Source organism: Mugil cephalus, chromosome 10 (genome assembly GCF_022458985.1).
Source record: "Mugil cephalus isolate CIBA_MC_2020 chromosome 10, CIBA_Mcephalus_1.1, whole genome shotgun sequence".
Taxonomy (NCBI): Eukaryota; Metazoa; Chordata; class Actinopteri; order Mugiliformes; family Mugilidae; genus Mugil; species Mugil cephalus.
This window is the reverse complement of record NC_061779.1, coordinates 20739077-20761950: the sequence shown is the minus strand read 5'-3', so window position 1 is coordinate 20761950 and position 22874 is coordinate 20739077. Positions and strand designations below refer to the sequence as shown.

At 44.0% G+C, this 22874-nt stretch overlaps 1 protein-coding gene and 1 non-coding gene across 2 annotated transcripts; one reads left to right on the top strand and one right to left on the bottom strand.

The window, feature by feature from the left end:
* The first annotated feature begins 589 nt into the window (after positions 1-589).
* Positions 590-22365, top strand: syt12 (synaptotagmin XII). The gene is made up of 8 exons (XM_047597315.1): positions 590-1241; positions 12675-12735; positions 13411-13604; positions 14025-14429; positions 18340-18557; positions 19454-19569; positions 20028-20161; positions 20375-22365. Exons 2-8 carry the CDS (start codon positions 12690-12692, stop codon positions 20546-20548), a joined length of 1287 nt encoding a protein of 428 aa, XP_047453271.1. The 5' UTR covers positions 590-1241; positions 12675-12689; the 3' UTR covers positions 20549-22365.
* trnar-ucg lies at positions 7525-7597 on the bottom strand. The gene has a single exon. It is a non-coding gene; the product is annotated as a tRNA-Arg (tRNA).
* Positions 22366-22874: the final 509 nt, after the last annotated feature.

The following is a 22874-nucleotide window of genomic DNA, read 5'->3' as shown; positions in this document are numbered from 1 at the left end:
ACTGCTCATCTGTCAGTCTGGTGACACCACCAATAAGTCAAATAAAACACTTTCCATTAGGCTTTCACATTTCTAACAGGAATAATGTCTTCATTAATATCTAATGTGCCTTAGAGATTGGGCAAACATATGACAACCATAGAGTGATAATAATAATAATATGTGATTATATAGTCACGTGTTTAATTAGACAGTGGCACCTCGGCATTTGATTTATTTACCTCTAACTATCTGGGGACTGCCTCCATAATAAGGGGCATAAAGACGTGTGTTTATCTATCAGAGGTGTCACTTCTGCACCTTCCCACCTCCAGTATAGACAGTTACGTAATTTCACACTGAATCATCCGTAACAGCTCATACTTCAGATGAAGCAGGTGAGAGGAGGGGGAGGAAGAGGTGATAGAATTAGATCAGTTTGGTGGCCAGGAGCGTTTGTGTGTGTGTGTGTGTGTGTGTGTGTGTGTGTGTGTGTAGGGATACTGGGGATGACCTAAAAAGTTTGGGTGTCCCTGGAACACGCTCACACGCGCCTCCCATCCCGGTTTCCCCCCCCGCGCACCCGTTGCGTAACACAAGGGTGTGTGTGTGTATACGTGTGCGTGTCAGGCAGGTCCTCTCCTCTCCAGTGCTGCTGCTGTTACTGCTGCTGTTGTTGTTGCTGCTGTTGCTGCTGCTGCTGCTGTGAAGCCTTGCAGGAGGAGGAGGCGGTGGTCGTGTTATTGAGCGACCCGGCGCTAGAAGTTGCGCTGCAGGGGAGGGACTTTCTCCCTGCAGTCGGTCGGTCAGTCGGGGATCTGCGGCGCACTCAGAGATGCCTCTGGCTGCAGCCGCCCAGACTCCAGCGAGCGGCAGAAACAGGCGGACACCCCTGAGGTGAAGACAGACCCTCCTTCTCCTCCTCTTTCTCCTCTTTCTTTTGCTCCCTCTCTCTCCCTCTCTCTCTCTCTGCGCGCCCCTTCCTCCCCCAGCTGGCGTCCCCTCAATGTTTCTAGATGCGCTGAAACGGCAGGAGTGTGAACGCCGCTTCCCTCCCCTCCTCCTCCTCCTCTGCCTCCTCCTCCACCTCATCCTCCTCCTCCCCCTGGACAGAAAAACCCGACCGGCACCAGTGTCCTTGGATGGAGAGAGGCGCCTGAAACAAGGGAGAGCAGTGGAGTTGGTCTACCCCCGTCCCCCTCCACCTCCTCCTCCTTCTCCTCCTCCTCCTTCCTCCCTACTGCACCAAAAGAAAACTCCGGGTAAGAAATGCGTGCTCACTCAGGCCGTTTGGCCACGTCGACCACCTGCTCCTCTGTGCACATGCATCACAAACAGACTTGGGACTTGCATGCGTCTCTTCTCTGCTCGGGCGCTCTGTTGACAGGGATGGGGTTGGTTTAAAGCGTGCGAGGCATTAGCCGAGCCGGCGAACGCGTCTCTACAAACGGGATGGCAGGGTTTTTCTGGCACGGCGTTCCGCTCTTTTCTCTCTCCCCAAATATTGATTCACGTTTGCAAGTCGACCTGAACGAGAGCAGGCTACCGGCTGTGGGGCTGTGCAGCCTTCAGTGGCTTCAGAGGGTGAAAGGAGGGATAACAAATGGCACCGCGGGCAGCGGGAGCTGTCCATGCAGCACTTTGCTGAACTCCAGCTGAGGGAGTGGGGGGGTGGGGGAGGGGGGGATAAACAATACTCAGGCCAGGGAGATGTTGTGGAAAATGGAGACAGGTTTTTGTTTTGTTGCTTTTGTTTGTTTCTGTGCACTTCACTTTAAACGTCTGCCCATGGGAGGTATGAATCAGGATTATGGCCATATGAAAAATCTAAGCCTGCGTTTGGTGAAAGAATGTTGTCACCATAATCTCGGTTGGTGCTGTGAGAACACTTGTTGTGTACCAAACAGTGTTCTTCGTTTCGTGCTTGTTTGTGCTTTGCTTTAAAGGCTCAGAATCCAGAAAGGAACCAGACGTCTCTCATGGAGAGAACAGTGATTCCCTCCAAGCTTTTGATGTAGTTGTTTTCTCAGGGGAAAGGAACAAGTAAAGCAGACGCTGAGCCCCTTAATGCAGCATCATTGGCAAAATGCTCATTCCCGTTTAGTCCTAAAGCCCATCTGGTGTTTTCTGCACAGGCTGAATCAACTTGCGCACCTCCAAGGCTCAGAAACGGAGCAGAAACTTGCATTCCCATGTCCTCAAATGGCCACTTGATGCTGGCCTTAAAAAAAAAAAAATCAAATGTCTGTATGGCAACTTTCTCGATTCATGACATATAATTAAGCGGTTTAAAATAATACACAATTAAGGGAGTGGTTGTTTTGACTGACAGGTTGACAGGTGGGTGTCCTCGCAGGTTGCTAGCTGCTGGGCTTAACCCCCAAAGATGGCAACAGCCGGTGTCGCCACCTTGAACTTCAGAAACCTCTTTTCATAATTCCGTTAGGTGATGTTACAGAGGTTCTGTGCACCTGGATTGAAAGGATGTTTGACTTGTCTTTGTTTGTTTTTATTATTGTCAAAGATTGTGACCTGCAAAGTTGATGAATCCCACTCCCACAGAATCTAAAAAAAGGACTGAAAAGAACTTTTGTCTGGGCTGGAAGAATAATTCAACCTTATAAGTCCCCTCCCTCTCTCTGAGTGTGTTCCCCGCAGCCTTGTAACGACGCCGGATGTCTGTGCGCCTTGGCAGCAGAGGTGAAATAGCCAGGTGTGTGTGTGTGTGTGTGTGTGTGTGTGTGTGTTGCTGGGAATTTTGCGCCCTCGCCGAGCTGAAATACGACATGCTCAGAATTCAATTCCTCCACCAGCATTCGCAATCATCTCAGCCATTCCTTTAACACCTACTCTCACTCTCTGTCATGGGCCTCCCCTGCCTCACACACACACACACACACACACACACACACACACTCCTCCCCGTGTCCCCAGTGAACTCCTCAGACGAAAAGTGTTATTACATTAAGAAGAGCACTCACGTGAACACTGGAGGCCCGGGGAGTCTACTGCAACACCTACTGTAAGGCCCGCTGCCATTATGAGGATGCTCTCTCCTAACGGCGAGCTCACGCCTTTAATGCATCACGGCTAATACTTCCAGAATAGGTCACGTAATGGATTGCCTCGTTTTACGGGGGATGCCTGTGGTCTGGGCAGTCTGCTGCCAAATGTACAGTAGCTACAGCTCACTTCTGTCAGAGATGCCTTGAAACGCAGCAGGCCGGAAAGAGAACCGTAAAGAACAGAAACATGAATCACATTTTACGAGGTTCCCACTCCACAGAAATAATCAGGCATTAAACAGTGCTGACATCACATAAAACCAGTTGCTTTACCGAGTGTTACCTCAAAGCAATAGTTGAACATTTCTTATATGCTTATTTGCTTTCTTGCTTGAAGTCGGTGTAGTTTAGTCGGAATTCATCTGTCTCGCCATTGAACGTTGTCAAAATCTGCTCATGTGAGGGTTTACAGATCCATTTTTAAACATCCCAAACTGCTCATACATGCATGATGAATATCTATCATGTTTCTTGGGCTTTGTAGTCTGTAACAATTCTAACAATTCTTTCACAGTAACTAAAGAGAGAAATGAGTCTAGAAGGACACGGTGCAGCGATTGGTGTTGTCAAGAAACAGTTAACATACCAGCCTAACAGCAGCTAGGACACCAGTGGAGATGGATATTAAAACCGACAGTTAAGCTCTCACCTTCCCTTTCTCGCTAAAGAAAACACCCCATGATTAGTTTCACTCTACCAATCGGATGAGGTCTGGAAGGAAGGATAGAGCAGCATGCAGACATTTCATTTACAGGAATAAAACATTTGTTCAGGACTGGAAAAATACATAACTCTCATTTAGTGGGACAGACTAGCATCAAGTATCTGTAGGGTGATCCATAGGCCTACCCCCCCTACCAGCCAATAAATAGGCCAACACAAGACAAGGATGGCCTACCTATACTCTAACCACGAAGGGACTCAGATCCTCAATCTTCTGATCCAAAGTCAGACGCCTTATCCATTAGGCCACAGCCCAGCGCCGTTCTCTGATGAGTCACAACTGGAGACATCTACAAGGGAGATCTACTCAATGTTAGTAGCTTCTTCAGTTCTGAGAGACTAATGGGAAGTTGAGGTTAAATAGGAAAACTCTTGAGTAAAACCCATCAGAAACTGGTCTGGTCAACCAGAAACTTCATCGTTAATAGGGTTGTATGAATGTTGTTATGTTGTTTTAAAGTCTGCTTTGTCTGTGTCATCTGTCACTGATGACTTACGCATCAATGTTAATTAATATGCATTGTCCCAATTCAGTAAACTAATAATAATAATAAGTAGCCTAGGCGAAACGTCTTCAAGAAATTCTACAATCCCGGTTGCCCTTATTCAGCGCCTTTTGGATTACCATGACCTGGATGACTGAGAACCTTCCCAGACACGAAGGAGTTAATCAATAAAGCTATTCTCCACTTAGGAGAATTTAGGATCCTGCCTGTTTTCACCGAAAGTGAATGAACCTTTTCCCAAAGCATTAAGTCAGGTCTAACAGGACGTTTTTACATAATTAAGTTCTTTACCGTCCCACAGTATTAGTCTAATTGCCAGGTTGTTAATCTCTTATATAGTAGCTACAATTAGTCAGCAGGATAGCGGGCAAGACATCGCACATGATCTAGCTTTGGTGATTTGCATTTTATAAATTGATAAAAATAAACATTATTTATATTTTTATATTCTTAATTTCTTCTTCGTCTCCCCCGTGTTTGTGTTGTGATGCACCCATGCGTGTGCGCCTCTCATTGTGTAGAAACATGTGCTTTGCCATGCTTAATCGGGTTAAGCGATGGAGAAAACATTATTATGCAGTCAATTCAACTGAATGAGAGTTTGTCCTCCGGTTGCACTTCTGCAGTTTTATCCACTCTGCGCTGTATACTGGCTTTGCGATGTTTAATGTGATTTAGAGGAAAGCCAGCAGGCCTTTTCTCCTAAACTCACCGCAAAATATACACAAAGCTTTTCTCTGTCGTTGGCAAAGAATTAAAGAAAATATTTAACCTCTGGATTTCTGGAGGCACATGAAATTCTTGTTGTGGGGCTTGTTTATGTAGCTGCTCGCTGAATAACCACGCCAGACAGAGTGCAAACAATTCCCCTGCACGCTGCTCAGAGACGCGTTTTCAGTTCCACTGGGAATTAAACTTATTAGATTTTCTTTTTATTGCAAAGTGAAGTCAAGCCGGTTGGATTCACGGCCGCGGCGAAAAGATGGATTGAATGCGGTGATGTGTTTTATCATCAGTCACGTTAGCGGCCTCAATCATTCCTGTTGCCCAACAACGTCAATTATCCTCTAACTTTTCTTCTTATGGTGCAACCAGCATTTTCACTAATCTAATAAAATCCACCTGAAGCATTGAAACTGAAGCGTTGAAACTGTTTGCCTCTGTGGCTTCCCACAAGCCACAGAGGCAAACAGTTTATCAAGCTAACGACCGGGTTTCATTCCTGACACCATCAACAAACCCGTAACAGTCTGAGAACTCCGACCTTAATCAAAGTAAAGCAACCAATCGGAAGGCTTCATATGACTTTTTGCCTTTGCCACATCTTCAACAGTCAAAGTTTGACTTCCGCATCTGTTGCTTTGGCCCTGAGTGATGGAGTGACGAGGTAGTTCGGCCGCACCAGTCACATTCTCCCTGCCTCCGCTGGCGCCGACGCTGACATTTAAAAACCAGCGCCGGCTGGTACGATGCTACTTTTACTTAACCCTGCACCAAATGAGCTGTCTGAACCAGAAAGCGTAGCCGGCGTGGAAACGTGGCTGATGAGTGAGGAGGCAGGGCAGGGAACGAGAGAGGGAAAGTGAGAGAGGCAGAGAGACATATTACTGTGCTGGCTGCACCCAGGCCGCTCTGTCGTGTCATATCAGACTGTTTACCCGGAGCAAGGCAGCGAGGCAGCTCATTTGATTATGAGTCATTGAGTGAGATTAAAAGCAGAATTGATTGACCAGTTGTTGGGAGAGGAGGACAAGGAGACCAACTGACAGGCTCGTCCCTCCCTCCACCATCCCTCTTCCATCACTCCCGTCCTCTGTTTCGTATTGCTTTTTCAGCACAACGCACTCACCGTTTTCTTTCTGTTCGCCCATCCTCCTCTCACTTCTCTCCTCGTCCAAACTCTCCTGTGTTCTGACTTTTATCAGTGTGTGTGAGAGAACGAGAGAGAGTCCATGAATCAGTATGTCTGTTCTCATTGATCATACCTGGTTTAATATGCAGCTCCAACACAAGGCTTTTCTTCTTTTGTTTTGTTTTTTCTTCCTCTTCTTCATTATTAGCAGCAAACAGCAGCAGCTGTGGCATATTTACAGCCAGTCTGCTCTCTGAGCTGGGCTGTTGTTTTCGCTCATTGTGTCTGGTCTGAACACAGCTTAGGTTCACATGGAGACAGAGGTTGTCGACCTGGTTTGCACGTGGCAGCCACATTATCTTTCCTCCCTGGTCACGTTAGGCTTTGTAGAGGTGCTGTTCAGTGAGAGACCACAGCAGACCCTCTCTGTGTCTCTGGCGTCAGTGTTATTATTTAATTGGTTTTCTGTATGTGAGTTAAAGGGAACTTAAAATCACTGCGTGCATTCGACTCTGCAAGTTGTGACATGACTTTCTGAAGCTTTCGGAAGATGAGAAAAAAAAACTTCCCATTTTATTTGTGCTTTCTGAGGAAAACAACCAGAGAAGACACAGGACAGACTTGAACAAAAGATGGGCCTTCACTAATCTGTTGGCACAAAGAGAGGCAGGCGGATGAAGACATCATTTTAAAAGATACCAGGAGGTGTGTATTAGCGGAGTTTATTGATTAATTTGCCAAAGAGAAAATAATCTGCAGTTAGTAGCATGGTGTCATTTTTAATTTCTGTTGGTTGTGTTCCTTGCCCAAGGACCAAAGCCCAAGGACAGTCTGACCAGCTTTTGCTAGGGATTGAACCACCATCCCTAAGTTAAATGGACTCCACCATCTAGCACCTAAGACACAGCTACCCACTGTGCCACATGGTTTTAACTTGAAAACTAGACTTTTTATGTTAAATTCAAATTCCCTTGACTCAGATTCATCATGACTCAAAGCCTGGAAACATCTATCATATCATCTATCAAACATAAAGAACAACACAAGGTGTTGACCTCACCTCCAAATTCACTAAATCCTAAACTGAGCAAGTATCACCTCAGGACACCCCCAGAAGGACCATGTCCATTCTCTGATGAGCCAACTGTTTTGGAGGCACAATGGAGACCTACATGATATTAGGAAGGTGGTCATAATGTTATGCCATATATGTGTTTATTTGAGAACAGATCCAGTTGATGGTTTTGTTGTTGAACATGTGCTCTCTCTGGTTGGTTTCTCACTTTACTCCATCTTAGAAACTGCAGCCAATGACAGTCATAAAAGGAGAGAAGAAGTCCATCAGTGCGATATTTACGCAGTGCAGAGTAGTACATAATGGTTGCAGAACGTTGTGTTCTAACCACGAAGGGACTCGAACCCTCAATCTTCTGATCCGAAGTCAGACGCCTTATCCATTAGGCCACGTGGTCACAGGTACAAGCAACAGAGCAGGAAGTCAGAATCACATGGTGTAATCATGTTAATGAGGAAGCGACTGAGATGATTGTGATGTTAAACTAGACGGAATGACTCTAATGACTCCGCATGGATTACTATTTAGGTGACATTTAACAGTCCTGAGGATCCTTTACGTGTGCATAAGAAAATAGCTGGTTTCTCTAATTCTGATCAGGCATAACATTATGACCACTGACAGAGAAGTACATAACATTGACCATCTCGTGACAAATCAATGTTCTGCTGGGAAACTACTGGACCTGGCATTCATTCATGAGGATGTTACTTAGACATGTAGCACCCACCTAGAGCAGACCAGACACCCCCACCCCATAGCAATGCCACTCCTTGATGACCGCAGCCATCCCCAGTGTCCCGTACAAGTTTTAAATGATGTACAAGTAAAAATGCACTACACATGCTTGCTGCCTAAATGAAGTGAATATACTTAATTGCACCTTAATTGCCGTTCTCTCCCTGCTTGGTTTCTCAGTTTATTTCATCTTATAAGTTGTAGCCAAGGACAGTCTTGTGTCCAGGAGTCTCTACTAACATTTGCAACAGCAGTTCAAAATGCACCTGCTTCTTTGCATTATGTTCAAGGAATAACACCAGTCCCATGAAGCCAATTTGTCCAACCACAAAGGGACTCACGCGGTCTCACATCCCATGCTCATTCTCTGATGGCTCACAACAGTAGACACCTACAAGGGCGACCTACGCGATATTAGGACGGTGGACATAATGTTATACGTGAACGGTATATTTTCAGATTCTGACTGCAAGCGTGTGCAAGTTTGAGCTGTGGGTGAAGAATATCTGACAAGTGTCTTCTTAAGTGTGTGATGCAACCTAATTTTTTTGGTTCTTTGGTCAGGTTTTAAATCTCCTGTGGTCTAAGCTCAGCTTAATAAAGCAAGAATGCAAAGTGGAAGAATGACGGCAGTGATACTGTCCAAATACATGTGTATGTGGCTGCAGTTACTGAAGACTTAATCAATAAAGCTATTCTCCACTTAGGAGAATTTAGGATCCTGCCCATTTTCACCGAAAGTGAATGGACCTTTTCCCAAAACATTAAGTCAGGTCTAACAGGACGTTTTTACATAATTAAGTTCTTTGCCATCTCCCAGTATTAGCTTAATTGCCAGGTTGTTAATCTCTTATATAGCAGACATCACTTATGATTAATCTTTTGTGATGTTATTTTATATTCATATAATCTTTTAGCAGCCTGAAGCCAATATGCACCACACTCTTCCACAGCGAGCAGAGGGAGGACACTAGTGTTCTGTGCTATTTAAAAGCCTCTGGGTCTGTAGCCGTGAAATATTGATAGATGTGATACGTCAGTCTGGTTCACACACACTGAGCTGTCCTTCTCTTCACAGAGCATGCGGGGCGGTATATGTGGCTCTGATGGGAGTCTCAGTCGCATTCAGGTTCAACAATAATGTGACCACATGAGACAAACACCCACGCAGGCGCACTATACATTCTGACAACTATGCAGGAGACTTGAGGCAACAGACACAGATGATCAGGTTCCAGTCAGGGCTGCTGTTTTCCAAAGTTTCCCAACAGGTGTGTCATACTCATTTTAATTTAGGGGCCACACACAGTCCGATTTGATGACGAGCGGGCTGGAACAGTAGCATAATAACCTTTAAATAAATGAAAATTTAGCTTCGGCTGCTTCAGTGCAAAGAAGAATAAGATTATTGTTGAAATGTTCCCATATAATGAACTGTCCTTTAACAAAACAGTTTGTCAACAACCTAAAATTTAAGGGGAAAAAAGTACAATTTCGGCTCATTGCTGCCATCTGTTGTTCAGTTCTGGATATTGTGTCGTGTGAACCCTAGTGGACTAATTAGGAATGGCGGTTACTTTTGTTGAAAAATTTTTGCTTCTCGCAATTTTTGCATCCCACGAGCCAGACTGGATCCTCCCCTGAACTAGAATCAACAACCAGGAGATATGAAGCCTAATTTTCTTTTTCTTTTTAGTTGATATTGTTTTTGTCTTGTTTAAGTGTCAGGAATAACATGCACTTTTTTCTTTGTTTTGATTCCTCCTCTGACAGCCTCATTACGCTTCTGGAAAATTAAACGTAGATAATTTCACCAGCGCTGTTGCATTCGCATCATTCGCATGCCACTTAACGCTTCTCGCTTTGCAAGCTGACATTGCGACAAGATATTCATTTCATGCATATCGTGGGAATTCAAACGTTCTTTCAGCATCTGTGCCTTGTCCCCGCACGCAGAATCTCTGCAGCGGGTGTAGGGATAGATCTAAACACAGCGCCGAAACGGTGTGGGCTTGAAGATGACACTTGAGACTCATGCTAATCTTCACCTTTCCCCGCCCCGTGCGTTAACGAGCTGCCAGTGGAAGGCAAGTCTCATATATATAAGGGAGGATATAAGTCTGATGACTGATGGTGGTTCAGATAAAAATATTTCTCTTCTGTTTTTCCATTTTCTGCCTGAATCAGTTTGACACACAAATTATTTTCATCCAGATCACACTTTCTTCATGTTTATCACATTCTCTGAATTTGAATGGAGACACGCAAATAAGGAATGCGAGAGGTTTGCAAATTCTATATAGTAAATGTCACAAACTGGATTATATTTGTAATCCCGCAATGAATCCAATGGGGAAATCAATTCTCTGCATTTAACCCGTCAATTCGTACGAGCAGTAGTGAGAACGATGCGCACCACCTAGGGAGCAGTTTTGTGGCTTGCTAAGGCAAGGCTAAAGCACTTCATCTCGTCAGTACGTCAACTGCACAGATGTAGTCTTTCATACTTCCTAGACATGGGTTCAAACCTACCTTCTAACAGAATGTTCGATACTGGCATCTCTGCAATTATCATGAGTAAGTAAAGATTAGAGAACATTGTAAAAATAGCTATATCCACATATTGGTCTGTAGGAGAAAAATGAAGAAATATGATTACATATGGCTGAGTTTGGCAAAAAAAAAAGGGGGGGGGGGGAGGTCTGGAACTGTGTTAGAAGACTATTTCACTTTTATGAATTCCTCAACTCCGCTGGCCACATCTTCTTGTTCTCAAGTGTTCTTCTATTTCTGGCCAGTTGGGCTTCACTGTTAGTATTCCACCGCCTTAAACCCACGAGACACCGGAACGCCCACTCTGCCTCATTGTCATTCACTGAATCCGTCTGAAACATTGCTTTTGCTCTCCCTCTTATTCTTTGCCCCCCGTCCTCTTCCTCCTCTATTAACCTTATCCTGAACCTCTCCCGTACGTTACCATAATCCAAGCCGAGCTGATGCGGACGATGCTGGGACGAGAATCGGGGGGCGGTTCTCGGAGCTTCCCTCTCTGCCAGAGATTCCCCCATGCCTCACTAATGGAACATCAGCAGCTGTCAGTGGGCCCTGCACTGCGTCAGCCACTTTAATTGGCCTGTATGGTTGTGGTCTATAAAGCGCTCAGTAGAACTGACACACACACCTCACGGCCCCCCTCCCTTCTTCTATATCATTAGTGTAATGCTTCCGCTTCCCCCAAGAGGCTGACATACGGGGAGATTCCAACAGGCGGGGGAGGAGGAGGGGAGGAATGAGTCACGCACCAACGACCATCTTTTTTTTTTTTTTTTTGCAGAGGAAGACAGAGAAGCAGAGAACTATGTTTCATACAACAGGTTGGGGATGGGAGTGATTTAATTGAGTCCCTCTTGTAAATTAAACAAACCTGAAGGCTGTGATCACATACTCCAAATGTGCACTGAGATCATCCAGAAGCTGTCCACTGTAAACAGGATCAGGGGTTGAGGTCTTTTACATGTGCAGTAAATGGAAGTCGGTAATTGAGTGTTTGATTTTTAAATTGAATTTAGTGCAATAACGATCTAAGTACCGGATTTCAAAGGCCCCAAATTCTGTCGTTGCTTTTTTTTTTTTTGGTTTGTTTGTCCCATAATATTCACTTAACTCATTCTACAGTACATGTTTCTTTAAAGTGGAACTCTGTCTTACACATCGAAGTATCTCTAATGTGAACATCTGCGGTTGCTGCAAGATTTGTCAGCAGAGGCAATTTTTACAATTTTTTTTTTGTGCATGATCAGTGGCGCACGTCCTCCCAGAACCATTCGGGTGATTCGCAGCCACATTCCAGTTATCCTGAAGAGGCCGTTCAATGTGCCGAGTACTGCTGTTTATGTGGAGAGAGCTGCGCCCCGTGTCACACCAGACAGTGGTGTGGAGTCACATGGAAGTTCCTAGGAGGTTCCTACACTTCAGCAGACTGCTCCTCATCGTTGCGCGTGGTTGGCAGCCTGAGGCTACATTAACTGCTGCTAGCGTGACTGCAAACTAATCTCTGGTCCAACTGCCATTCCTGTTAAGTTGCACTGAAGGTTTTGTAGTTGCCATATAAAAGAACCCACAATATTTCTTTTCTAAGGCTTTAATTTTTTGTTTTTCTAAACCGACCAATAAAGTGCAGTGTTACAGCAGTGATGCATTCTTTTAAACCTCAGTCTCCACCTTTACCTTGACAAAATCCCTTTAATTCAAGCATTGCTAAAGCATCCTGCAGATGAAAACAACAACGTGTTGTATAGCTTGGGGTCTTTATAGCCTGGCCTAGTCAGAAGGTTTTCACTCAAACTGAGTTTTTCTCCTCGATTTCACCTGATCACTGATGGAGTCTTTGTTGGAGTAAGAAAAAATGCACACGCCAGCGCTGGGTAGAAATGTTGCCTTAATCTAGAAACCTTGCTAAGCATGCATTTTCTTGTGCATGCACCCATCTTATACACCAACCTTGAAGCAGCGGTGGATGTCAGGAGTTATTATGGTGCCACGGTACATTCTGTCTTCTGGCCCAAGGCAGGTTAGCACGGCCTCGCTGACTCTGATTCACACTGAAGTAAAGAGATACGATGACTGATTTTGCTGATACGTGCGTCGAGGTGATTCAAATTACACTTGTGACGTTATTTTATTGGGATCGTTAAAATCCATTTGAACGGGTTGTTGTCTGGATGTGTTTTTTGCAGGCTGGCTGCAGCACCATGTCCTCGGCTCAAAGTGAGGATATCTCAGGCTACCATCTGAGCGGTGAGTAGAAACACTGCATGTCACACACCGTTTCCAGCCTATTTACTTAAGTTCCTGCATGATTATCTTTTGCGGATGAGTCCTTGACAGCTTCGCTTTTGTCCACACCGCTGTAAATGCGCTTCACTGTGTGGGTACAAGCGACGAGGCTGTGGCGTTCCATTCGGCTGTTTAGCGCATTTCTGCTCTGAAGCCCGCGTGAAAGCAGCTGACTCTCCTCTCGCCTCATTTGTTGCTGGAGGTCATCATTGTTGAGTTAAAAAGAAGCAGTAAAGCTGTCAAAGTCTTCTCGCAGATGCTGCTCTTGACGCTCCTGATCCCTCTCCAAAAAGCAATGCATGGGCTGCACTGAAATTTAATTCAGAGTGGCGTTTGAGTTCCTCTGTCACTTTTTATCAGATTTTGCCTCCAACAATCTGATTTATGTGTCCTGACTGTCTCCCAAAGTCACCGCTCTCTGTTAAACAGTCAAACACTGACTGACGGTCGTCAATGACTATGAGATTGTTGAGAGTCTTAAAATAAAGCGACTATTGCCCGGATTCTCCAGTCTGTTCACCTCCACCAGTGATCAAACTCGCCATGTTAAATATACAATACTAAAGTTGTGAGGCCAAACACTCTATGCTGTCGTATAATGGAGGGAGTTCATGTTGTTTTGTGTGTCTGTTTCAGTGGTGCTTAACCCGCCAGCCTGGGAGGTGGGGATCTACCTGGTGGGCTTCTTCGTGCTGTTGGCCGTGGCTGGACTCAACATCTGGAAACTGTGGAAATCTGGAACCTTCCCTGCGCCATCCCCCTTTCCCAATTTTGATTATCGGTATCTACAAGAAAAATATGGAACCTCCTTCTCAGAAGTCAGACAAAAGGTACATTTACGCCCTTTTTGTTGTTTTTTCAACAATAATGACAACCGTACACATATTTTGTTCAAGCTGATTTAACATAGCTGTGCAGATGATTCATTCAGGAGTTGGTAGAGACCAAACTCAAAGCTAAAAGAGCAGGAGAGTGTATGTTGACCTGTGAAGGAATGCCAGTGTTTCTTGTTAACCGTAAACATTTGTGAAGATTTCAAATTATGCTATAAAATCCCATATTTCCCTGCATTTTTGCTTGACACTAGTTTTAATGCGTTGTATTGCTTTGTCACAAAATGCTCTGTATGACAAACGTGGAAGGACATCAGTATACGTGACTGGTGTCTCTTGAGGTTCAATAAAACCAGTTCACTTTTAGTTTCTTGTTTTTCCATCTCTGATAATAATTTATTGTTTCCCTCCCTGAAGAGGGTGGCAGCCAACAACCACCGGAGGACCTCCACCACCTCCAGCCGCAAGCCCAGCCTGGCCTTTGGTGACGCCACGGACGGCTTCAGGGACCTGGGCCACCTGGAGCTGATGAGCAGGGAGCTGGACCCGACGGGAGTAGCTCAGCTCAACCGGTCCATCTCTACCGACTCGCTCAGCTCCATCTCCTCCATCGCCAACAACTTCGGCCACGACTTCACGGTCGGCCAGCTGGAGGTGACCCTGGAGTTTGAGCCGTCCAGACATCCGGGTCAGAGGGTGGGACTGCTCCACATCACCCTGCACCAGGGAAAAGACCTGCTGGAGAGGGAAGAGGGGGACTTCCCCGGCTGCTTCATCAGAGTCTCACTGGTGCCAGAGGAGCTTAATGTGGGAGTCACAAGGGTAAGAAAGCCTTTGTCTCATTTTATTGTGTGGATTGCATGAGAAACACTGAACAGCTGACGCATGGTCAGAACATGGACAAACACATGGTCCTTTTCAAAGGAGTTCTTGTTTCTCTAAAGATCTTAGAAGTTATTTATGCAGGAGAATGGATAACTCACAAGTGCCTGATGGAGATTTTGGTTGCATGTAGAGCTGTGGAGCCATGTTCCTGTGAGTGGATCCCTACACTCACTAGGACATATAGAGTATGCTTGTGTCAGCGGGTGGTGCATGAAATACACCTCGGTGGTTTCACACTATTCCACTGAGGTGTAGACAGTGCACCAGGAAACACAGCACAGTAATGAGGCAAAGCATGAGGCAGAAGAGAGAATAATGTTAGCAGGTTATCGTTCCTGAAAAAAACACAGGCTTCAAGGTGGCTAGCTGAATGGATTTTTTTTTTTTTTTAAATGATTAGGAATACCTATTTCAATGAGTGTAAATACAAATTCTCTGCATGACACGTAGAGCTCCTCATAGCTGTAATACCGCTTTATAGAGATGTGGGTGTATTGGCTATTAGAGCGACAGCATACAATTATTTAGCTTATTGCTTAATCTGCTCATTTTCTGTCTATAAAATTTCCATTGTCTATTAACCAACAACCAATTCACAGGGTAGTTCAATTACAATAATTATAATCATTGCAGCATTGCATATGCTGATAGTTATTCCGTTTTTCAAGACCTGCAGATGTTGTTGCTTCTTGGAGAGCCCCTGTCTTCCTCGCTGTTTGAACACTTGATAATTGGCTCTAATAAACGTAAACAACGCACGAAGCCAGTGAGGGTTTCATTAGATCTGCAGATATTGGAAAAATTAAATGTGGGGACTTGATGATGATGTAACAACAAAGGAGCCAACAAGCCTACTCAGACTGACAGGTTTGAATTACAGGACTCAAAGACACAAAAACCTGTGTGCGGAAGTAGAAACTAATAAAAGTTTTTTATACAAGTGGTCAAAAGCAGGCAGAATGCAAACATGTAATGGTGTAATGTGTAACTGCCAGACTGGTTGTATATGTATACGTATATATACTGTATATGTAAACTGAGAGACTATATGCAGGAAGGGAACAGGTGATGCAGGAGGCAGGAAAGCAGGGCAGATGAGAGTGGCTGGTCTGAGCTGACAGAAGAGTTAAAGCAGAGACGACAGATGACCTGGGAGGCTGGAATGAGAGAGGCAAAGCCGTGACAAGGTGTTGAGATATTTCAGACTGGATCAAAACGACGAACCGACAACATCATCCCAAGAGTTAGCCTGGTGCCACGGCTGAAAAAAATGACCAGACAAACATGGATGTATGGTCAGACTGCTTTATTTGTCCCCGTAGGTGGATTTGTTTGTGTTAACATAGTCTTTCTTTCATGTTTCATGTTCTATTGCCACTTATCCTAAAGAGTCAAGGGGATGTTAATAGATTTTAATGTGAAATGTTCCAGGTATAGACATTAAGATGAAGGATGAAGCACAGATCCAGGACTGGGTGGGGGAGGGGAGGGGTTCGCTCCGACGATCATTAGCAGTTGAGTCGAGACGGCTGAACGTGGGCTAAGGGTTTGAGATAAAAGTGGCCCCTGACGGTGTGAAAGACAAGTAACGAGTCTGGAGCGCTCTCGCAGTTTTGCCTCCTTTGAAACGTGTTTAAGACTTCTGCCCCGGCTGAATTTTAGACTGACACAGTGATGCGTCCCACTGGGAGGGAAGCTCCATGCCACAGCCTGACAAGTCAGTCGTTGCCTGTCCGAGTGAAGAGTTCATTTCATTTGCTCGACTGGTGAGCCCCCTGGGAGCAGCGGAAGGTTGATTTTACATCCTTTGCTGCGACGAGGAGTCGATGTGATTGGCTTGCGGTTCAATCGAGAATCCTCACGGGAATGTGTGATCCATTTCCAGAGCATTCAGTTAAAATTCAGTTTGATGCTACAAATCCCATTATGACAAAGGTTGGTTTAGATTAGATTATAGAGTTGGCCTTAACATAGGACAATGTTACTGAGTGCATCAGCTATTCTGCTATATGTAATTGTCCAGATTAGCATTTTGGGGTTTATTCATTTAATTTGTGTTCCCAGTAAGGCCAGAAAATGGACGTTTGATCACATTATAAATAAATAAGTAGAGGATTTCCAGAATGTTTAAACAGCATGATTTTTTACCACGAAGACAAGAAGAGAGTCGTGAATAATCACATTTTCCAACTCACTTCTACTTTCTAGTAGTTTTTAAATGGTTTTGCTGTGCTATTCCCGTTAGCTGTTTCATTATTTGTTTCGCCGCGTACGTAGCACGTCTTGCTGTGCTGTGCGACTCTCTTCACCGATATTGCCCCACTAAAACAATGGCATGGAAGTCAAATGTTGAGATGAGAAAAGAAGGAGCCCACATTCCTCCATCTGCTACACCTGCCACTTGCCTTCTGCTCTTAGCACAGCGTTGCCAGATTACTCACAGATTCTTCTTGGCTGCCTGTGAGTCATCGCTCCCCCGTGGGGCTGTGGTTTTGAACAGTTTGTTCATGGACGACACAGAGATTCATCAGTGACGAGCTTGTTTTTGTTTTGTTTGTTTTTTTTCTACTCCCCCCCACCCCACCCCCCCTTCGGTGTTGTGTTGTATTAGCTCATCCACGTCGAGTGCACTAATAATGGAGGAAGCCACTGATGCCGCAGCTTTAGTGGCTCCCTCTTTAATGTCGAGGAAAACCAAAGGAAACGCTGACATCAGCTCCACTTGCTCTAATGATCACGCGGGCTCCTTCTCTCTCTCCTTTCGTTCTCCTGCTTTTGTTTTGCCCGTCTATCAACCCCTCTTTCTCCCTCGCCCGTCCCTCTTGGCTCATGCGCACATTTTCTCCCTTCTTTTATTGCCTCGCACACAACGCCATTGTTATCCCCATGTGATAAGCCCGGCAATGCAGACAGCCTCATATTGTGGACGGAGGGAACACTGGCACACAGCACGCCGCTCGCTCTGGAACCTTTTTACCTTCACAAAGCAGCAGCAACAGCAGCACAAGGCCTTTGTGTGTCTGATTATGATGCCATACGGCTGTTTGATATGAAACACAATCCCGGGTCAGCCTCTCATGTGCTCTGAATTCACAATTGCTTTTATCATACACCAAGTTGTTGTTTAAGTATTTATCAGCAGCAGCTCCAGCTGACCTTGCACAGCACAGAATGAAGCCGTAAAGGGGGGGCTTCTTGGTTTTGTTCTGCATTTGTGTGAAAAGCTGCGGCGTTCAGTCCAGATACATTCAGCAGAAATGTCCCTGGCTGCGGTTCACACTTGGAGAGCAAGCGCTGGTGTGAAAAGGGGCTATTATTAAATCTGCTCATCTCTTCACATTAGCAGTTGCCTGGTAACTTCTGACCGCTTCTCCGCGTGCTTCAGTATCCTCAGTATCTTGTGGCGGCGTCTTTAATCTTGTGCTTCTTGGTGATGGTGTGCTCTGCTGGTCAGACCAAAGTGCCTTCAGAATGTATCTTCTGGTGTAAATATTGTTTTGGTTGCCAAGACAAAAAATAAGAATTGATGTTAATCTAGGTTTTGTTGCTAGCAGACCAAAATCTATTTATGTTCATGGAATGTTGTTGGTGTTTTTTTCCAGGATGACACCCTTAAAAGAATCTGGTAGCTTCAGGGCTAAGTTACGTGTCTGTATAGATAACAATTTGGAGGAAATGTGGTGGCTTGTGAACTTTGAAGATACCAGGTAACCTGATGAAGCTAAAATGTGTCATTTCTCACATTTTGGATTTGCTGTTCCTCCTGGAGTTGCCTTTCCTGTCAGTGGCGTGACTCACCCATAATTACAAAACATAACCCCAGCCTCTCATCTTCTACTTCCCACAGGTCCAGACGAATGCATTCACCGTGATCTTTGATGAGCGCTTCTCCGTCCCCATGGACCCGTCCAGCCTGGAGGAGTACAGCCTACGCTTTGCCGCTTTCGGCATTGACACCGACGAGAGAAACATCAGCGCAGGCGTTGCAGAGCTCAAGTTGTCAGACCTGGATCTGACCATCAGACCCTTCAACGCCTGGCTCTACCTTCAAGACGTCAACAAGGTGTGTTGGGATAGAGTAATGTGTAAGTGGAGAACGAGAAACAAAAGTAAATCTGTCAATCGCCCAGTTTTGGAATTCCAGCACTCTTCTAATCTGTCCTGCCTCCTCCAGTGAACTGAAACCGTTTTGTGTGTGTAAGAAAGCATGGTGATGTCTGAGGCCCCCTGCTGGACATTAAGATAAACTACATGTCAGATTCAATGAGCAAGAAGGGAAGTTGAGACTGCACATAGAAGATGATGGTTAAAATAAAAACTAATTGGCATTCCTCTTACTTCCACTGAAAGTATGTTTCTGATGGACTGGCACTGCATATTAGAGTTTAATTTTACATTATCACTTGCTGTAATTCAAAGCACCGGGTAGATCAGATTGAATGGCAGCATTGGGGAAGTTTCATACATATATGAAAGAGGATTTTTTTTAAAAAATACTAAGAGTGAATGGAGAGAGAATAGATTCAGACATTCTCACGTCACCTTATTGTTACTTAAGTTGACTGAATTTGAATAACTTGTTGACATTTACTGTGTTTTATGATTATTAGGTGAGGCACTTGGTATTTATGCTTGAGTTCGCATATAAGGATTTGCAATGAAAGTCAAAATCAATACACTTATTATAAAATAATCAATTAACTGTTTAATATTAAAACAGAAAACCAATGTTTCAAACCAGTCTCACATTGAACTGCTTTAATATGATTTTACATTCACCAATATATAGGTTCAATTTCATAACTTGCTTCATTTTTAATTAAATCAAAAATACTTTTAATTCAAAGATCTAGAAACTGCTTCAGTTAAATCCAGTACAAAAAGGACTAGTAAGCAGATACTCACATCGAAAGTATGAAAGTTCTCCGAACATGATCACGCTGACACATGTTGACTCGCAGTGTGATCAGCGGGGAGATCTTGTTGTCTCTCAGCTATTTGCCGACAGCAGAGCGCCTCACTGTGGTTGTAGCCAAGTGCAAGAACCTGGTGTGGACCAACAGCAAGAACACTGCAGGTCAGGGACAATCAACTGTTGTTCGATCATTTTTTTATTTTTTTATTTTATTGGCAAAAGTGATCTACTTCAGAGTGTGCGTGTTTCTTTTTATTTGAATTACGCGCTGTATTTATACATTTGTCTTCTCGAATCTCCGCAAATATTTATTGATGCATTAATAACAGGGTTTTAATGTCAACTCAAAGAAGCTACATTTATCTTCACTGAGAAAGGCAGATGAGGCTTAAGTGAGTTGTCACACTAACATTCTACTGATAAAGGTCACCCACGGAAACACTGGCATTATCGTTATTGCGCGTACAGGGCTGTGATTTGCATTGATTTCTCTGTAATGGGGGTTGCACTGCAGGCTAAACAAACTGTGTGAGGAAATGTGTATATTTGCATATGTCCAGAATGGGTTGCAGGAGGCCTGCAATGCAGTCCCAATCTCACCTGCTCCTTGTCATCATCAGATCCATTTGTCAAAGTATATCTCCTGCAAGATGGCAGGAAGATCAGCAAGAAGAAGACCTCCACCAAAAGGGACGACACAAACCCCATCTTCAATGAAGCCATGATCTTCTCCGTACCATCCATTGTCCTGCAGGTGACTCTTCAGACTTAGCCCCAAACATTTCCAGAGTGTGGAAATGTTGAGAAGAAACTAATTCATCTGTAATGTTCATAGCAAATAGGGACGCGTTTTCTTGCGTCCGACGGCTTATTTTATTATTGCTCAATCTATCTCACAAAGATCTGGAAAAAGCTTCCAAGTCATTCTTACAGAGCAGGTTGTGTAACCATGTTGTGCTGTCTGTAGGAGCTCTCCCTGAGGGTGACGGTGGCAGAGGCCACAGACGACGGCCGGGGCGAGAACCTGGGTCACGTGATCATCGGGCCCGAGGCCAGCGGGATGGGGATCACCCACTGGAACCAGATGCTGGCCACTCTGAGGAAGCCAGTGTCCATGTGGCACCCTCTGCGCAGGATCTAGTCTACTCAGCACATCCACATACCTGACCATGTTTCAAGTAAAACACTCACTTCGCCTTGTTCAGTACCATTATCAGAATCGTTACAGCGTTTTAGCAAGAACGTTTGTGACCAACAGAAAGTCACAGACCAGAGTTAAGTCTTCATCTTCATCTTCAGCGTCTGAAATGTCAAAATTGAAGTGGGTGATCTGTGAATTATTATATGCTCAAATCCTATATTTGTTAGTCAACTTCAACTTGGTTCAAGTGCATTATGGATGAGGGTGGTATTTATAGGGGAGTCTGAAATTTCCCGCTGTGTGTATCCCTCATGCTTTCCTTGCTGCCTTGGCTTGAGACAGAATGGGTCTGAATCATGATTCTCCATTCCAGCAACAGCAGAAAGGACGTAAACATGTGGATGGTTTTCCCATCTCTAAAGTCTTTATCAGAAACGTCAGTTTGAACTTTGAAGTGAGTTTTAATTAAGGACAGGAGCCCAGCCTGGGTGACCTCAACCCCTCCCCCTGTTGCATGGTGTCTACTGGTTGTAGCCTATTATAGTTGTCTAGGGAATGACCGACTGGATGGAGGGGTGGAGTCGCTTCTCTTTCAGGAAAACACTCACTTGTCTTTTCAAGCCAGTCATTGTTTGCGCCTGCTTGATTTATTTTGTAGTGGTTTCAGAGCCGAGTCGAATTAGCTCTATTGGATTTGCTGGTGTCGTTTGTCATTAACAGTGAGACTGGCAGAAAAAAATAAATAAATAAAGGTTTTGGTAGGAAATTTATTTGATGTGCTTTTGGGGAAAAAAAATCCAGGTACTCTTATCCAGGTGAAATAATTGTAATTTGTAGCAGTTGTTACAGGGTGGCCAAATCAGATGTAATCAGCATATAGATATAATGTTACGTTGTTCTATTTTTACCATGACTGATGCAATACGAGTTGCATATAAGCATATTTGAGAGTGTAAATACAGCAGTTTTCTCATTTCTTTCTCTAAATTCTGATTTCAAATCCTGTTTTTCATTGTATGATGATTATTATTATTATGAACACTAAACTCCATTCACACAAACGTATTCAACACCATTGCTGATTAATTAATTGTTATTAAACCACCTCTGGGACTTTAACTTGTGATGTAAAGTGTACTAACACCATTAAATAGGTTTACATGTTCTTTTGTATTAGAGGAAACACCTTGATGTTCTGGTTTAAATTGTGGTTGCTCTCGACCAGATATTTGTCACACTCATTTTAGCTTTTATCACAAAGCTGACTGCACACTTCCTGTTAGCTCCGAGCTAACACTTTGCAGCTTGAATGGCCGAATGGTAATACCGCTAAAATGTTTTTGAAAATGTACTCAGTGTGACAAGAGTCTTCAAGAAGACCAGAATGTCAAGGTGGCGTTTTATCTGTCTGAGATTTCTCAACAACATTGTGCAATAGTGCTGTTTTGTTGTAACTTTTTGAATGTGAATTATCATGTGAAATACCTGCTAAACCCTAAAAACACAATGCATTGTTGTGACTTTCGTTTCTCAAGCCAAAGCCACTTCACATTGTTTGGTTCCAAATGCATATCTCATCTCACTTTGAAAATCAGTTCAAAAATAACACACCTGCGCTCACACTATAACAAACAATATTTCCTACCGTGCCAAATAATGAAGCAATATTTTCATTTACAATCAGCATCTGCATTCAACAAAAGCTGTAGCCTACATTCAACCATGCATGAAGTTATTTAGCACTTGATGTGAATGTGCCTCAAGAATACAGTGTATTGTGTGAATGCTGTTTGAAATAAAAAGCAATTCAACAGTAACATGTTGACCTCTTGTGTGTCTTATGGGGATGGCTTGCTGGAATCAGAGAAAATGAAAAACAAAGGTGTCTCTGCCTGCTCATATTGTAAAACATCTTTAAGCGTTGCTGCAGGCAACAACTGATCACAAAATGACTGGGTTGTTTTTGATTATTTATTCCTCCCTCAGTGGAACCTGAAGTAGAGGGAGAGACTTGTGTAGGTAGGTTGTGCGTATTATCTGATAAATGTGTTGCATCCAAAAAAGAACTGGGAAAACAATGAGTCATCGCTTGATATAAATAATTAGAATGAGCTGAAATGTGAGGTTAATTCTTCTCATTGGAAACAGTAGTTAACCAAAAATATATTAGCGGCTTTTCTTAAGCTTTGAGCTTGAGCGTTGTCACTGTGGAAACTCAAACATTTGAATCAATGTTTGTATACCTAAGGACAGTGTTTAATAGTCTGACTGTGATGGTTGTATATTAACGCTGTTAAATGCTGATTTAGCATTTTGGCAAAACTCA

Coding starts and splice junctions, on each gene's coding strand:
- syt12 (XM_047597315.1), top strand. CDS start 12,690: ATGTCCTCGGCTCAAAGTGAGGATATCTCAGGCTACCATCTGAGCG. Junction 13,605..14,024: donor TCTCAGAAGTCAGACAAAAG/GTACATTTACGC, acceptor CCCTCCCTGAAG/AGGGTGGCAGCCAACAACCA. Junction 20,162..20,374: donor TACCATCCATTGTCCTGCAG/GTGACTCTTCAG, acceptor TGCTGTCTGTAG/GAGCTCTCCCTGAGGGTGAC.